This window comes from Geotrypetes seraphini, chromosome 9, assembly GCF_902459505.1.
Source record: "Geotrypetes seraphini chromosome 9, aGeoSer1.1, whole genome shotgun sequence".
Lineage (NCBI taxonomy): Eukaryota > Metazoa > Chordata > Amphibia > Gymnophiona > Dermophiidae > Geotrypetes > Geotrypetes seraphini.
The window spans coordinates 138,777,534-138,795,437 of NC_047092.1; the positions used below are offsets into that span (position 1 = coordinate 138,777,534).

General features: G+C 40.2%; 1 protein-coding gene across 3 annotated transcripts in view; it reads left to right on the top strand.

The window, feature by feature from the left end:
* The window catches only part of CLSTN2 (calsyntenin 2), a 1,243,607-nt gene that overhangs the window by 738,895 nt on the left and 486,808 nt on the right, over positions 1-17,904 (top strand). For all 3 annotated transcript variants that reach the window (XM_033958408.1, XM_033958407.1, XM_033958409.1), the window contains one exon: positions 12,974-13,123. In XM_033958408.1, the coding sequence (XP_033814299.1) occupies positions 12,974-13,123 (150 nt within the window). The remainder of the gene's footprint in view (positions 1-12,973; positions 13,124-17,904) is intronic.

Below are 17,904 nucleotides of genomic sequence, written 5' to 3' on the forward strand. Positions count from 1 at the left end.
CAACTCATGCTTAAAAGTAGACCTGCTTTTGCAAGCAGTCCTCTTACTAAAAATATAGAAGATTTAGTATGCAATATATATATTTTTATTATTATTATTATTATTATTTTTTCCATTTACTTTGAGGAATATAGAGGCCAAAAGAAAAATTGGGCAAGTGTTGAAGGTACATGTTTGATATTTATCCTAGAGAAATGACTGCTTGTAAATCAAGAGGATATAAGCTTGGCTTTGGAATTGACATGCGGTTTACTATCTGAGTGTATGTGGTGCAATGGTTAGAGCTACAGCCTTTGCACCCTGAATCCCACTCTGCTCCCTGTGACAGAAGCAAACTAAAAAAAGAATCGATAAATAAAATATAATAGTGGTACCAGCATTTCACTGCATACAATTTTAATGAAAAACAGCATAAATTCACCATTCTAATGACATCATAATAACGAGATACGATAACATTATAGACGTTGTGAAAACTTCTATGTGACACCTAAAAGATGATTCTGTAAAAGATATCTAACTAATTAGAAGCATCTAGACTTGCTGAGCGGGACTAAGCGCAATTCTCTATAGTACATATATGCATTATAGAATCACGCTCAGCATTTTCCCGCTGGACATCTAAACGAAGCTTAACTTTCAGATGTCCTTTTAGAATTTGGCTCAAAATGTATTTGACCTCATGACACTGGTCAACCTATTTTTAAATTTTCAAAGTCCTGGAAAGGTGTGGGCTATCCAAAGGATTGGGCTATGCAAAAACTTAACCAACCCAAAAAATGTGCTTATCCGCGGGTTATATACAGGTGTAAGATATGTATGAGAAAATATGGTATACTTAAGGAATGAGATTATGGATTCTGAAATCTAGTCAAAAAATATATTGTGTTAATCCAATAAAAATATATAGCCTTATTTTCATTTTTTTTTGTTTTTATTCCTTAATTTGCAATGCTGTAGATGGAATATGTCAGTTTTTAAAATTTACTGACTCGTATATGGCATGACATTTCATACTAGCATATATGAAAAACAACCAATATGTTCACATAAACATACATATATATTCTCTCCTTACTATAAATTACATTGGTTTACAGTAATTGATCTTCTTTGGGATACATTTTCAGTTCCAGATCTGGCAATTGAAAGTAGACAATGGGAGCACTGTAGAACTACCTATGTCATATACAACATAGAGGTAGTCATATTTTTGAAACCTTTGAATATTGGCCAGGAATGCATTAAATTCCAGTTATGGCAACACACAAATAATTTATTATAGAAATTAGCCAAGTTTTGCTTAAAGTAGACATTTTTTATGGAGTGGTATGTTGTCATATTTATTTAATTGTTTGTATTTAACTCACACTTCTTTCAGTAATAGCACAAGGTGAGTTACATTCTGCTATACTAGATATTTTCCTGTTTTGGACCACATTAAAATCTAAAATTGTACTTCAGGAAATGTAAGGTTAAGTGAGTTTTCCAAGATCTCCATGGTGCAACCGCAACTTGAGTTTTGCATTCAATTCTGGTTGCCATATTTCGAAAAAGATATGGCAGAATTATTAGGAAAAGCTAAAGAGGTTAAGGATCTTCAGCTTGGAAATGAGATTGCTTGGGGGGGGGGGGAGTAGGAATATGATTGAGGTCTACAAAATCCAGAATGGTGTAGAACAGGTAAAAGTGAATTGATTTATTACTCTTTTAAAAATAACAAAGACTAGGGGACTCTCAATAAAGCTGCATATACCTTGAAGACAAATAGGAGGAAATTTTGTTTTCACGCAACGAATAGTTAAGCTCTAGAACTCGTTGCCAGAGGATGTGGTATCTGCATTTAGGGCCTGTTTTACAAAGCCGCGCGGCAACAGCCCTGAAGCCCTTTAAATCTCTAGGGGCTTCGGGGCCGTTACCGCGCTGCAGCCACTAGCGTGGCTTTGTAAAACAGGCCCTTAGTGTATCAGATTGAAAAAAGGTTTGGACAAGTTCCTTGAGGAAAAGTCCATAGTTTGCTATTGAGACAGATATGGGGGAAACCACTGGCTTTCCTGGGCTCAGTAGCATGGAATGTTGCTACTGTTTGGGTTTCTGCCAGGTACTTGTGACCTGGATTGGCCACTGTTGGAAAGAGGATACTGGGCTAAATGGACCATTGATCTCACCCATTCTTATCACAAGGAGAAGCAGCAGCGGGTTCTGAACTGGGCTTTTCTGGTTGTCAGCTTGGTGCTCTAACCACTAAGCTATACATTTGTTTTTTATATACTCATTTAAAAAGAAAAATTGAACAGTAACACTTTTTTATGCTGAATGATTTTCCCATTTCGCACCTTTTTCATTGAAAAGTGTCTTCCACTATTTGTTTGAAATATAATCCTTGGTGAATACATGCTCCAGTTAACTCAGAATATATACAGTATATATATCTGGGGGCTTTTGTAGATTATAGACATAGAAGGGGATTATTGAAGACCAAGAGCATCTCAAGGGCTCAGTTATTATCCGACCCATTGTAACAGGATGTCCTTGGAGAGTGAGCAGTGAAAGGCGATGTACTGTTCAAACAGATGATGTGTTAAAGTCTAGCTTTGAATAAAAGCTTGGGGCAGAAATAACAGCTTACATGAGGAATGGTTCTGCACTTGAGACTTATTTACTAAATCAGAACAATAAAGCTAAAAAGGGAGCATGACGGTGTTTTTATAAGATCTGTAAACAATATGTACAAAATTTTATTTTATTTTTTTGTTCCTGGGTATGTAAGTGTTCTTTCTTAATTGCCTATGCCATAAAAGTATGGAAAATAACTTTCATTCCCCTCAAACTTTGCTTTTGTGACCAGGACATTGATATTTTAAAATTTACTTCTGCAGAACATTTGAGATTGATTTTAAACTGAGTAAACTTAGGGGCCCTTTTACTAAGGTGCAAATATCTGTAAAATGCATTTTGCTATATGTATGTGGCCAAATTATCAAGACAGGAGGGAAAAAAGTAATCCATAGAAGCATCTTCTAAGATGTGTGATGTCTACAAGGCATATTTCAGCATGCCTGTTGGGGATCAAGACAAACCTTGGGCACCTCACTTCACTTGCGAGCACTACCATAAAACTCTGGAAGGTAAGACAATTTTGTTTCATACTAGGATGGCAAAATTTTCTGCTATACTATTTCTTAGAAGGTTTAATTTAATAAATATATTTACATTTTTAAATTTTAAATGTTATTTGAAAATATATCATATATGAAATATGTTGTGAGAATGTCATACACATTTGTCATAGGTGAAATAAATTTATTATTTTCATTACCACAATTTCATTTTGTTCTTCTACAGGATGGTCAGAGGGGAAAATGGAGACATGAAGTTTGTTATCCCAAGAATTTGGTGGAATCCACTGATCACTCAAGCATCTGCTACTTCTAGATGGTGCACCCTTCCAAACATTGAATTGGCAAGCGTGCATCTGCAATCACATATCCGGATATTTCTTCATCACCCCGGTGCCACATTGCTCTGAGCTCCCCATACCCACCCCAAGAGAGAGAGAGAGCATCTGTCTTCAGAAGAGAACAGCAAATCAGAGAGTGAAGGAGACTTTGTAAATCTAGTTTACAATATTAGCAGTGCAGCTGATGGGAAAAACTCATACTATCCAAATCCAAATGACTTCAACAACTTGATCAGAGATTTTGGTCTCACCAATTCCAGTGCTGAGCTTTTGATATCTAGGCTCAAGCATTAGAACGTAGAACTTGTTGGTTGAAAGTGTACAAGTCACAGATCAGAGGAAGCATCACCAAGTGTTTTCCACCTTCTTAACCCATTAAGATGGGCTCTGCTTCTGCTACAATGTGACCAGTCAATTTGAGCAACTGGAATCACCTGTAACCCAAAAGAATGGGGTCTATTTCTTGACAGTTCATCCAGAAACATCAAAGCCGTACTTTTCCATAATGGGAACTACTACCCATCTCTTCCACTGGCTCACTCAATGCACCTCAAAGAGGATTGCAACAGCATCAAGACCTTACTAGGTGCCTTGAAGTATGATGAGTATGGCTAGGATGTCATTGGAGACTTCAAAATGATAGAATTCCGAATGGATCTCCAAGGAGGTTTTACTAAGTTTCCCTTCTATCTCTGCTTTTGGGACAGCAGGGAAACAAATACACACTATCAAAATAAGGACTGGCCAAAGCGGGCCAAGTTCTCTGTGGGGAAAAAGAACATCAAATGGGAATCACTGGTGGACGCCTGGAAGGTGCTGATGCCACAACTGCACATTAAATTGGGCCTAATGAAACAATTTGCCAGTGCTCTAGATAAGGAGTCAGTCAGCCTTGAAGTACCTTTAAGATATCTTCTCTAATCTGTCTGAGGCAAAGGTCAAAATTGGTATCTTCATTAGACCACAGGTGACGATCATCCTGGAGTACAAGGAATTTCCAAAGAAGCTAACTAGGAAGGAGAAAGTGGCTTGGAATAGCTTTGTTGTAGTGGTTTGGGACTTCCTGGGCAGTCAGAAGACTGGAAACTACATGGAGTTGGTTGAGAATCTGGTGAAGAATTACAGTAAAATGGACTGTAGGATGTCTCTCAAAGTCCATGTCCTTAAAACATTCAAGGAGAAAATGGGAGCATGCTCAGAGGAGCAAGATAAACATTTCCATCAGGATATACTAGACTTTGAATGTCGCTACCAAGGACAATATGAGAACATGATGGGAGACTATATCTGGAGGCTTATTCATGAAAGTGACTTACAATATAATCACAAATTTCAAAAAACTATTCACTTCTAAATCTTCTATAACTTCTATATAAATACATGTTAATTGTGTTTCATATGTTGCTTTTTATGATTTTATAAGAATGAAAAAATGAAAATTCTGCATTTTTATGTTTTTTAAATAGGTAAATTGTAAAATTTGACTATCTTGGTCACAAAAGCAAAGTTTTATAGAAATAACAGACCTTTTCTATACTTTTTAGGGTAATAAGGATATTAAATTTACTGCCCAAGAACAAACATCATGTTACATAGTGATATCAATTTTCTTATCACTTGAGCCTGGTGGTAAATAACATACATAAAGGGTTTAAATGACCCTAACCTAAATGTTAATATTCACTCTTTCTTGTATAATGATATGTGCCAACTTTGTCATTTGATATAAGCTGTTTGGAATTTTTAACATGTAAAATAATGTTCCCTGTAATAATGTGTTTCCTTACTCACTTGTCACTTTCGCTGCTTTTCATATGCTGTTTAGCTTGATGTTAGCTCATAGATTTACCTCCCAGTATGTAAATGCAAGGTATGTGTTTTGCAAGGTGCTGGATTTGTGTAGCTAACCAGGCATAGTTAGAACTTTTTTATGAAGTCCAGCATATCTGGTTAGCTATCCAGGCATCAGTATTAAATATTATTTGTGCCAGATAATGCTTAGCTCCTCCACAACTTTGCCCCTGCACCTTCCCCAGACCACCCTGATTCTAACTGAATATCTCTGAATATCTCTGGTCCTGGGTAGGCCAGCACAAGTTTTAATTGGGCAGATGCCTCTCCTGCATGGTTAAATCACTGGCAAACAACAAACCAAAGAAAAGGACCGATGTTCCACAAACAAAATTGAAAGTCCGAAAACACAAGGAGGAGCACAAGTCTTTGGAGGTCCAGGAAATATAAGTTTATTCAAATGAATCAAATAAAACAATCTCAAGATTTATATCAGGTACAATATTATGTGCTGCCGATGTTTAGTGCTCACAAAGTGAGACTTGGACCCTACATGGTCCGTGTTTCAGCTACATTCAGGCTTCCTCAGGGGTCCTAGGAGAGGTGATATAAATTGTGCAATACCTGTATCCTTGATAAACTTTTAAAAGAGTCTGATTTGAAAGGATAATAGCGAGCTAAGTGAACTGATTTAAATCTCTGATCATGGACCCGCAAAATTACCTCAAGATAAATGTGACTAGTTGGAGAGATGACCATTAACTTTTGGTCAGCAGAGGATAGAGAGTAAACAGTAACCTGAGTTGTTAATAAACTAACCAGGTACATAAGAATAGCCTTACTGGGTCAAGCCAATGGTCCATCAAGCCCATAGCCCATTCTCACGGTGGCCAATCCAGGTCACTAGTACCTGGCCAAAACCCAAGGAGTATAAATATTCCATGCTACCGATCCAGAACAAGCAGTGGCTTCCCTCCCATGTCTTTCTCAATAACAGACTATGGACTTTTCTTCTAGGAACTTATCCAAACCTTTCTTAAAACCAGCTATGCTATCCGCTCTAACCACATCCTCTGGTAATGCATTCCAGAGCTTAACTATTCTATAAGTGGAAAAAAAAATTCCTCCTATTGGTTTTAAAAGTATTTCCCTGTAACTTCACCGAGTGTCCCCTAGTCTTTGTAATTTTTTGACAGTGAAAAATCGATCCATTTGTACCCGTTCTACTCTACTCAGATTTTTGTAGACTTCAATCTTATCTCACCTCAGCCGTCTCTTTTCCAAGCTGAAAAGCCCTAACCATTTTAGTCTTTCCTCATACGAGAGGAGTTCCATCCCCTTTATCATCTTGGTCGCTCTTCTTTGAACCTTTTCTAGCACCACTATATCTTTCTTGAGATAAGGAGACCAGAATTGAATGCAATACTCCAAATGAGGTCACACCATGGAGTGATACAGGGGCATTATAACATTCTTAGTCTTGTTAACCATCCCTTTTTAAATATTTCTTAGCATCCTGTTTGCTTTTTTGGCCGCTGCCACACATTGGGCAGAATGTTTCATCTTATTGTCTGCGATGATACCCACATCCTTTTCTTGGGCACTAATCCCCAAGGTGGACCCTAGCATCCGGTAACTGTGATTCAGGTTATTCTTCCCAATGTGCATCACTTTGCATTTGTCCGCATTAAATTTTATCTTCCATTTGGACACCCAGTCTTCCAATTTCCTAAGGTCCGCCTGCAATTTTTCCCAATCCGCATGCGTTTTAACAACTTTGAACAGTTTAGTGTCATCTGCAAATTTAATCACCTCACTCATCGTTCCAATTTCCAGTTCATTTATAAATAAGTTAAATAGCACTGGTCCCAGTACAGACCCCTTCGGCACTCCACTGTTTATTCTCCGTTGAGAAAAATGACCATTTACAACTGTTTTCTATCCGATAACCAATTCCTAATCCACAACTGAGCTTTTCCACCTATCCCGTGACACTTTAATTTTCTCAAGAGCCTCTCATGAGGAACTTTATCAAAGATTTCTGAAAATCTAGATACACTATATCAGTGGTCTCAAACTCAAACTCTTTGAAGGGCCACATTTTGGATTTGTAAGTACTTGGAGGGCCTTAGAAAAAATAGTTAATATCTTATTAGAGAAATGACAATTTTGCATGAGGTAAAACTTTTTATTTTATAAATCTTTCCTTTTGGCTAAGTCTTAATAATAATGTTGTAATTTATAGCTAAAGAGACATATGATCAAGAAACTATTTTATTTTACTTTTGTGATTATGATAAACATACCGTGGTCCACGGGCTGCAATTTTGAAACCACTGCACTATATCAACTGACTCACCTTTATCCACATGTTTGTTTACACCTTCAAAGAAGTCAAGAAAATTGGTGAGGCAAGATCTCCCTCGGCTGAACCCATGCTGACTCCGTCTCATTAAATCATGTTTGTCTTCGTGTTCACAGTTTTATTTTTTATAATTATTTCTACCATTTTGCTCATCACTGAAGTGAGACTTAACTGTCTGTAATTTCCCAAATCTCCCCTGGAGCCCTTTTTAAAAATCGGTGTAACATTGGTCACCCTGCAATTTTCAGGTACTACAGATGATTTTTGCGACAGGTTAAAGATCACTAACAGCAGTTCAGCAATTTCATGTTTAAGTTATTTTAGTACCCTGGGATGTATACCATCTGGTCGTGGTGATTTATCACTTTTTAACTTGTCGATTTGGCTTGGTTCATCTTCCAGATTTACTGAGATTTCTTTCAGTTCCTCTGCGTCATCACCCTTGAAAACCATTTCTGGTTCCAATAGATCTTTTACATCTTCTTCTGTAAAGACCGAAGCAAATAATTCATTCAGTATTACCACTATGGCCTTATCCTCCTTGAGTGTCCCTTTTGCTCCTTGATCATCCAACGGTCCCACAGATTCCCTCACAGGTTTTCTGCTTCTGATGTACCTAAAAAAATTGATATGAGTTTTTGCCTCTTTTACAAGTTTCTCTTCATATTCTTTCTTAGCTGTCTTTATCAATGCTTTGCATCTAACTTGCCAGGGCATATGTTTCTTCTTATTTTCTTCATTCAGATCCTTTTTCCATTCTTTAAAGGATGGTTTTTTTGGCTCTAATAGCCTCTTTCACTTCACCTTTTAACCACGCCGGTTCTCGTTTCCTCTTCTTTCCACCTTTGCTGATACGTGAAATACATCTGGTCTGGGCTTCCACGATGGTATTTTTAAAAAACATCCACGCCTGGTTTACAGTATACTAACCTTTGCAACTGATTCTTTTAGCTTCTTTTTAACCATTTTTCTCATTTTATCATAGTCGCCCTTTTGAAAATTAAATGCCCTTACAGTAGATTTCTTTTGCAACGTTACTCCCGGTATCAGCTCAAATTTGATCACGTTATGATCACTGTTTCCCAGAGGACCTAACACAGTTAACTCCTGTACTAAGAACACAAGAATAACCTTACTGGGTCATACCAGTGGTCCATAAAGCCCAGTAGCCCATTTTCATGGTGGTCAATCCAGGTCACTAGTATCTGGCAAAAACTCAAAGAGTAGCAACATTCCATACTTCCAATCCAGGGAAAGCAGTGGCTTCCCCCATATCTTTCTCAATAACAGACTATGGACTTTTCCTCCAGGAAATTGTCCAAACCTTTCTTAAAACCAGCTACGTTATCCACTTTTACCACAAGCTCTGGCAAGGTAAGAAGAGATGCTTAATTGTAAAGTGTAAAATAATAATAATAATTCTGATGTAAGACTGGCAACCAATGATGAGCAGAAGTAGAGTAGCGTCATGCTTAAATCTGTCAGTCAGATCGTGCCATGCCATAGAGCATTACTGTAATCAAGGTGATTAATGAAGCAGTTTTGCCAAATTTTAATAATTCCAAAAGAACTTAAGACAGTAAATTTTCCCTAGAACAGAGCTTTCCAAATGGTGGGTCATAATGCCAAGTGGGGTCATAAAATACCTTTTTGGGGTTGCAACCTGAGTGAGTATTACATAGGTTATTATTAGTATGTGCCACTTGGGGGTTTGCACACTTCTGTGGTCATAACATCAGAGAGATTGGTGAGTACTGCCTTATAAAAAAATAGTCTATGGATCAGTGATGATATATGGTGTTTAAACTTCAATTGAGAGTCAATAATACCCCACAATAGGGAAACTGATATTTAATAGGGGTTGAGTGTCTACAAATTACAGAGATAATAAGAAAGATGCAACTCTTCCTATGAAACCAAACAACCTTTTACTTTACTGTATTCTGTTTACTAGTTTGAAATCCACTAGATACTTTAACGCAATCAAATTTGGATTCTTGGGATTAAAACATGGCAACAGTTATATAGCACTTGCATGGAAATATGTACTAATTTGAGATAAGGAAAACATTAAGAATAACTGAGAGAATTGTCTCAGGAGATACTCCACTGTGAAGTTCTACAGAATAATAAATTGAAAAAAAAAGAGAGAAGCAAAAATCAATCAACCAAAAGGAGTGTTTAGTACAGAATAAAATAAAAGTTTAAAACTGTATGTATTATTTCTAAAGCTCATAAACAAGTAGTGAGAAGCTGATAGCTAAGTCAAAGGCTAAAGACAAATCTAAAAGTACTAAGCTCCCTTTTTTCTGCCTAACTCAAATTGGTGTTGGGAGCAAAAATTACAGGAATTACCGTATTTTCGCGGATATAACGCGCACCATTGTAAAACGCGCACAGGGGTATAGCGCGCAGAAATCACGATGATCTGTACAAAAACTTTTCTATACCGCGCTCAGGCATATAACGCGCATGCTGCCCGACTCTCCTCTGGCCACCCCGACTCTCCTTTCGCTCTCCCCGACTCTCCTCTGGCCACCCCGACTCTCCTTTCGCCCTCCCCGACTCTCCTCTGGTTGCCCCGACTCACCCTGACTTTCGGTGCACTGCCCCGACTCTCCTCTGGTTGCCCCGACTCACCGTTCACCCGCCCTGACTTTCGGTGCACTGCCCCGCCTCTCCGTGCCTGTCCCCCTTGAAGTCCTGTCCCCCTTGAAGGTCTGCCTGTCCCCCTTGAAGATCTGCCTGTCCCCCCTTGAAGTCCTGTCCCCATCCTGAAAGCCTGATGCCCCCCCTCGACGTCCGATTCTTCTCCCCCCTCGGCAGGACCACTCGCACCCCCACCCCGAAGGACCGCCGACTCCCCGACAATATTGGGCCAGGAGGGAGCCCAAATCCTCCTGGCCACGGCGACCCCCTAACCCCACCCCGCACTACATTACGGGCAGGAGGGATCCCAGGCCCTCCTGCCCTCGACGCAAACCCCCTCCCCCCAACGACCGCCCCCCCCAAGAACCTCCGACCGACCCGCGACCCCCCTGGCCGACCCCCCCACCCCCCTTCCCCGTACCTTTGGAAGTTGGCCGGACAGACGGGAGCCAAACCCGCCTGTCCGGCAGGCAGCCAACGAAGGAATGAGGCCGGATTGGCCCATCCGTCCTAAAGCTCCGCCTACTGGTGGGGCCTAAGGCGCGTGGGCCAATCAGAATAGGCCCTGGAGCCTTAGGTCCCACCTGGGGGCGCGGCCTGAGACACATGGTCGGGTTTGGCCCATGTGCCTCAGGCCGCGCCCCCAGGTGGGACCTAAGGCTCCAGGGCCTATTCTGATTGGCCCACGCGCCTTAGGCCCCACCAGTAGGCGGAGCTTTAGGACGGATGGGCCAATCCGGCCTCATTCCTTCGTTGGCTGCCTGCCGGACAGGCGGGTTTGGCTCCCGTCTGTCCGGCCAACTTCCAAAGGTACGGGGAAGGGGGGTGGGGGGGTCGGCCAGGGGGGTCGCGGGTCGGTCGGAGGTTCTTGGGGGGGGGCGGTCGTTGGAGGGAGGGGGGTTTGCGTCGAGGGCAGGAGGGCCTGGGATCCCTCCTGCCCGTAATGTAGTGCGGGGTGGGGTTAGGGGGTCGCCGTGGCCAGGAGGGTTTGGGCTCCCTTCTGGCCCAACTACACAAAGTACGGGGAAGGCGGGTGGGGGTGTCGTGGGGGTCGGCCAGGGGGGTCGCGGGTCGGCTGGGGGACGGGCGGAGGTTCTTGGGGGGGGGGCGGTCGTTGGGGGGGGGGGGGTTGCGTCGAGGGCAGGAGGGCCTGGGATCCCTCCTGCCCGTAATGTAGTGCGGGGTGGGGTTAGGGGGTCGCCGTGGCCAGGAGGGTTTGGGCTCCCTCCTGGCCCGATATTGTTGGGGAGTCGGCGGTCCTTCGGGGTGAGGGTGCGAGTGGTCCTGCCGGGGGGGGGGGGATGTATCGGACGTCGGGGAGTCGGCCGGGCAAGAGGGCTTGGGCTCCCTCTTGCTCCGATCGTGGATGCGGGTGCGGGTGGGAGCGCGTGCGAGCGGTCGTTCGGGGTGGGGGTGCGAGCGGTCCTGCTGGGGGGGGGGTGAATCGGGCGTCGGGCGGGGTGGGAACTATGTTTAAAAACTTTTGTATACCGCGCTCAGGCATATAACGCGCGAGGGGTATGCGCGGTACGTAAAATCACGTATAACGCGCGCGTTATATCCGCGAAAATACGGTACTGGAATACTGCATCCAGCACTGGTCGCCGTACATGAAGAAGGATACGGTACTACTCAAAAGGGTCCAGAGAAGAGTGACTAAAATGGTTAAGGGGCTGGAGGAGTTACCATACAGTGAGAGATTAGAGAAACTGGGCCTCTTCTCCCTTGAAAAGAGGAGACTGAGAGGGGATATGATCGAAACATTCAAAATACTGAAGGGAATAGACTTTTTTTTTTAAATATCTTAATTCATTTTTAATACTTTCATTAAGTGAATACAAGAAAAATACATTTTACACTTTATACATCACTTAAAATCCTTAGAATATATAATAAGATCAACACATTTTCCCATCAAAAATAGACTTAGTAGATAAAGGCAGGTTGTTCACCTTCTCCAAGGTAGGGAGAACGAGAGGGCACTCTCTAAAGTTAAAAGGGGATCGATTCCGTACAAATGTAAGGAAGTTCTTCTTCACCCAGAAAGTGATGGAAAACTGGAACACTGTTCCGGAGACTGTTATAGGGGAAAACACCCTCCAGGGATTCAAGACAAAGTTAGACAAGTTCCTGTTGAACCGGAACGTACGCAGGTAGAGCTGGTCTCAGTTAGGGTACTGGTCTTTGATCTAGGAGTTGCGGCGGGAGCTGCCTGCTGGGCACGATGGACCACTGGTCCAACCCAGCAGTGGAAATTCTTATGTTCTTATGAGAGCAAATAGTGGGGAATGGGATAGATCACGTCCATCAGATCTCTCCAACACAGGACATTTCTTTTATGGGACCTTTTATTTCTGTGGTTTTATATGTATTATATTTTGAGTTCATAAACACAACAATAAAGATTGTCCATCTCAATGTTGACGTGATCTATCCCACTCCCCACTAGTTGCTCTCTTGTTTGATTATATGTGGTGTTTCTGTTCCCTTTCTTTTGTTCCACATAGTATTTAGTATCCTCAGTATCTAGTCCACAGTAATAACTGAAAATAGTAAAACATGCATATATTTAAAATGTATATTATAATTGTATGTGTTCTGCCCTAAACAACGTGGTAATGAGTAAAAATGTGTTTCGGTATTGTGTATTGGCATGCACAATTGTGAAAATAACTATACACCAGATTTTTTTTCTCTTTAATTGGCAGGCAACATCAGAAATACTGAGAAACTGATCTATGATAAACAGCACCAGTTTGACATCATGGTAACAGCTTATGACTGTGGACAGAAACATGCAACACAGAATGTCCTTGTACAGATTGATATTAAGCCAGTGTGTAAACCAGGGTGGCAAGGTACAGAATATAGAATCCTCTTTCAGTTGTGTCATACAGGTGATGTTGGAATAAAAACTGATTTAATGGAAGGTTTTTTTTTGGTTATTTTTTTGAAATAATTTGGTGCAATAAAACAGTCAACAAAAACAGAGAGTAACAATTGCTTGCAAATATCAATATTTAGATTTACTTGGTTAACTGCGGGCTAAATATTTAACTTTACAAATTAGGATAAAATTTTAATTGGGCATCTTGTTTTTCAATTTACCCCTTCTTTTACTTATTCCTATGCGTGTTAGAGCAGCGTCGGAGCATTTAACGCTCCATGCCATGGTAGAAACCTCTTTACCAGTTAAGAATAAGATAGAGGCATTCCAGGAATGTGGCTAAAAGGTAACTGGGTAGTTCAGTATTCAGCTCTATCCAGTTCTAACCAATGTCAATCTGAAATTTTTGTAAAAAAAAAAATTTCTGAGTTATATTTAAAAATTTCCAGTATCTAAATATATATTGTGAGTTTTTAGAATGTAATTCTCTATTTTTGGGTCCTTTTATCAAGTCGCACAAACTGATTTAGCGCACGCTAATCGATTTAGCACACGCTAAAGATTGGCATGTGCTAAATGCAAAAGCGCTCATAGAATATAATGGGTGCTTTAATATTTAGCATGCGTTAAATCAGCACGTGCTAAATCGGCCCTTAGTAAAAGGACCCCATAGTTATTCTTGCTTCAGTTTGTTTTACTATTTTATTTGTTAGGAGTTTTATACCACCTTTTTCAAAAAATTCACCCTGAAGTATAATCTGATCTAATCTGATTTACCCAATGTTGTTTGCCATAGTAAAAAATATATAAATAGGAATAATACATACAAAAACAGTCAAAATACATATTAATAATACATTAACAATTCCTGGCTCAGCAGCAATGATCAGACTGATTCTTAGGAGGTAAGTTCATTTTCATTAAGAACATAAGAACATAAGAAGTTGCCTCCACTGGGTCAGACCAGAGGTCCATCCTGCCCAGCGGTCCGCTCCCGCGGCGGCCCATCAGGTCCGCGACCTGTGAAGTGGTTACTGACCAATTCAATAACCTACCTCAAGTTCTATCTGTACCCCTCTATCCCCTTATCCTCCAGGAACCTATCCAAACCTTTCAAGCTCACATAAACAATAAACACCATTCAATAAAAACCATTACCAGACTTCGAGGAAGCATATATAATTGCAATATTTATTGATCGAATGCATTCATATATCAGTTACTTGCAATACCATAAGCAATAAAATTAGCAATTCTTTAGACATGGATGATTAATAAGTTGACTTAAATAAATAAAATAAGAATTTAATATCGTAGAATCAATATCATCACCCATGCCTTAGAGAAATCCACATTACACTCATCCAAACCAGCCCATGCTCCTATTACAATGTGTAGGTTCCCAGAGATAACAGAAACACTTTCTCAGCTCTTACAAGACACATCAATGGGACACGCAAAAGGTCACACAAAATTTATCTAGAAAAACTACTTTCCAGTTGTATTTGTGCTGATGGAAATGAGGGTAAGAAGGAAACTAGTAAATTTTCTACAAATAAATTAACGCTCTGAAAGATTTAAATGTATTCTCTTTAAAACAGATTAGACTAAAATCCTCAGTTTAAGAGCATGGGTAGAGTGGCCTCAGAAGGTGCTATAGGATGTCAATATCACTAATACGACAACAATATTTCTTCTTATTTCTTGCATGAATGGTCTTTTAGATTTATCAAGAAACTAGTGTTTAAGCCTGTTACATTAATGGGTGCTAGAATAGATGTGTAGACTTTTAGCACAATGAGGCACTGAGGCGTTTCTTTCTTTCTTTTTTTCTTTCTGTCTATCTTTCTTTCTCTCTCCCTGCCCCCCTTTCTTTCTGTCTGTCTGTCTTTCTCTCTCCCTGCCCCCCTTTATTTCTGTCTGTCTGTCTCTTTCTTTCTGTTTGCCTCTCTCTCTCCCTGCCCCACTGTCTCTCTCCCTGCCCCGCTGTCTGTCTTTCTTTCTGTCTCTCTCCCTGCCCCCCTGTCTTTCTGTGTGTCTGTCTTTCTTTCTGTCATCGAAGCGGGGCGGCCTAGCAAAGGCCCCGAGGCTGCCTGATGAAACTGGGCTAAACTACTTCTAGTGGCAGCTTTGTGCCAAAGTTAAAAGCATACAGAGCTGCTGCTGCTGGTCTTGGGTCGCGGAGACAAGGAAGACAGGAGTCCTGGCAGATATGCACAACGTGACGATAGAAGTCAGCTGACACAGGCGCTGGAACCTTTCTTCCTGCCCTGTTAGCCGCGGCACACTTAAGATCTCAAAAGGCACACTAGTGTGATACAGCACACAGTTTACAATACACTGTTCTAAATCCTGATCATCATCCACTGTCAGACTAGTTTTCAATTCTTTTTAAAATCACAAATATCAAAATTTGGCCTAATCCGTATTTTACATCACAACTCCTCAGTCTATAAATTTGCATCATAGTTTTGTAATACAAAACTAATCAATACATGATCAGACCAACTTAACGACAGTCCTATAGGAGACTGACATAGTCTAGTTTGTAATTCCTGCCCTAAAAAAACTAAATCCAACATATTTCCTGTCTTATGTGGCACAAAATTTACAATCTGTTTGAAAGATGCTTGGCAAAATGTAGATTCTTGTTCATCCTCCCCTCTCTCATCATAGGCATACTAAACATTAAAATCACCTAGAATTCATAAGCATTCCAGGTTTATAGATAAATCTAAAATAAATTACAGGAAAGATAAACAGTCAATTTCCAACATACCCAGTGGACTGTACAACAAACATAAATTCAGATTATATCAAGCTAATACCAAAATCTCCCCAAAATCCAGAGATTATTTACAAATCACCCTAAATTTTAGGTTTTCTGGATAAAAAAGTCACCATGCCTCCCCGCTTTTTATAAGATCTAGCTTGGAAGCCCTTTGTACCCAACAGGACAGCACTGCCAACATTAATCAGATCTGATTCTAACAACCAAGATTTAGTAACACAAAGAACATCAAATTTTTCTTCCTCAATAATATCTTAATTAATTGTCATCTTGTTCCAAACTGATCTGGCATTCACTAAATCAATCTTCATTATTTCATTTCCCACTCTATCTCCATGCTGCAAATCAATTCTCTTTAAATAATTTGTCCTATCTAATAGTGTTTTTTTTTCCTCTCCTTTACAAATCCCAAAGGGCTATATTGTCGTCATCCCCCTCCCCCCCAAAAAATATCCTTAACTGCAATATTACTAGTCTCTATCATGCTGTAAAAAAATGTTCCCCTTATCCAAGTCCTTCCAAGGTCTGTCCAAAGGAGTACCCTAAGGAGCTCCTTAGTCATTGCTCTTTCATCAACACAACCAATGCGCTCCTCTGGCATGTTGCACCTCTGGCGCAGGTCTGGGCATTTTCATTTCATGCTTCCAAATGACATTATCCAGGGAGGTGGCGCTAGCTCTGTCCCGGGATCGATTGCACTGCTGAATACCATAGAGGTAACTCAAAAGTCAATGTTCCAGGGCAGAAGAGAACAGCAAAAGTAGCAAAGTCACCAGTCCTAATTTAAATCCCTCCAGCGCAGGTCTGGGCGTTTTCCACTCTGCAGTCCCGAATGGCATCATCTTGGGTGAATGAGCTATCCTAGCATATGGCTTTCTGAAGTTTGGGCAAAACTAAACATGCTTGATATTGCTTTTCAGAGTACTAGATTTAGTCATTGTACTCAGAAATTATTTTGCTATCCTTTCCAATAAAAGCTGATGGATTTAATCAAGTTGGATTCATGTAATTAATGTCTTGGTTTTTCATTAGAATGGATGGTACAGTTTCAGTATATTATGATGCAAAATGACAGGTAATGAGGTATCATGCAATTAGAAGAAAATCTTTGGGTCAGGTTTGTTTGAAATTCTGCCTTAAATGCTTAGATCAGTGTGAATAGTTAAAAAATGACAGGGTTTATGTAGCTTTGTTCATAAGTGATCTGCTTTGTCAAGTGGAAAGGTAATAGTGAGAAATGAAACTGTGCTCTTTTAAATCCCAAGGGATGTCAAAGTGTCATTTTTTTTCTGAGAACAGAAGCCCTCCATTATTATACAGTATGGGTATTGACGTGTTATGTGGCATATTTTATAAGCTGTATCCCACGGAGCTTCAGAAAGCATTGGATTTCATGGAACTGTGGGCAGATATGTCAGCTTTAATGGCTATGCCACATCTCGGATGTAATGATGAATATTTTGTGTGAATGCCAATTAATCTAAGATGGCATTGAAAAGGAAACTGATGTGCGTAGCCGTGATTTGAGAATAAAGGCAGTGTGCATTCTCACTGTTACATTGTACAAAAATAAACTGGTGATCTAACCATAAATTTATAATTGGCATTTACTTTTAATAACTCACTGGTAAAACTTAAAATTTTGAATTCATGCACACTTTTAAGTTTTAATATCTCTGGTCCTAATATTCAAAGTGATTTAAGAAGGCAGGAAGCTGCTGCCCACTTAAATTGCACTCAGTGGGCTGCCCACCAGTATTCAGCAGCACTTAACAAGGAGGTGCCATTACATGGGGACAGCCTTTGCTCCATACATGTTTTTTTCTTTTTGTTTATTTATTTTTAAGGTTATATCCACTGTACAATCCCAAAATAACAGTGCAAAGGAAATAGCAAAAAAAAAAAATAATAATAATCTTGTCAAATAAAAAAAATAGGAAATAAAAATCCATACTTCATTC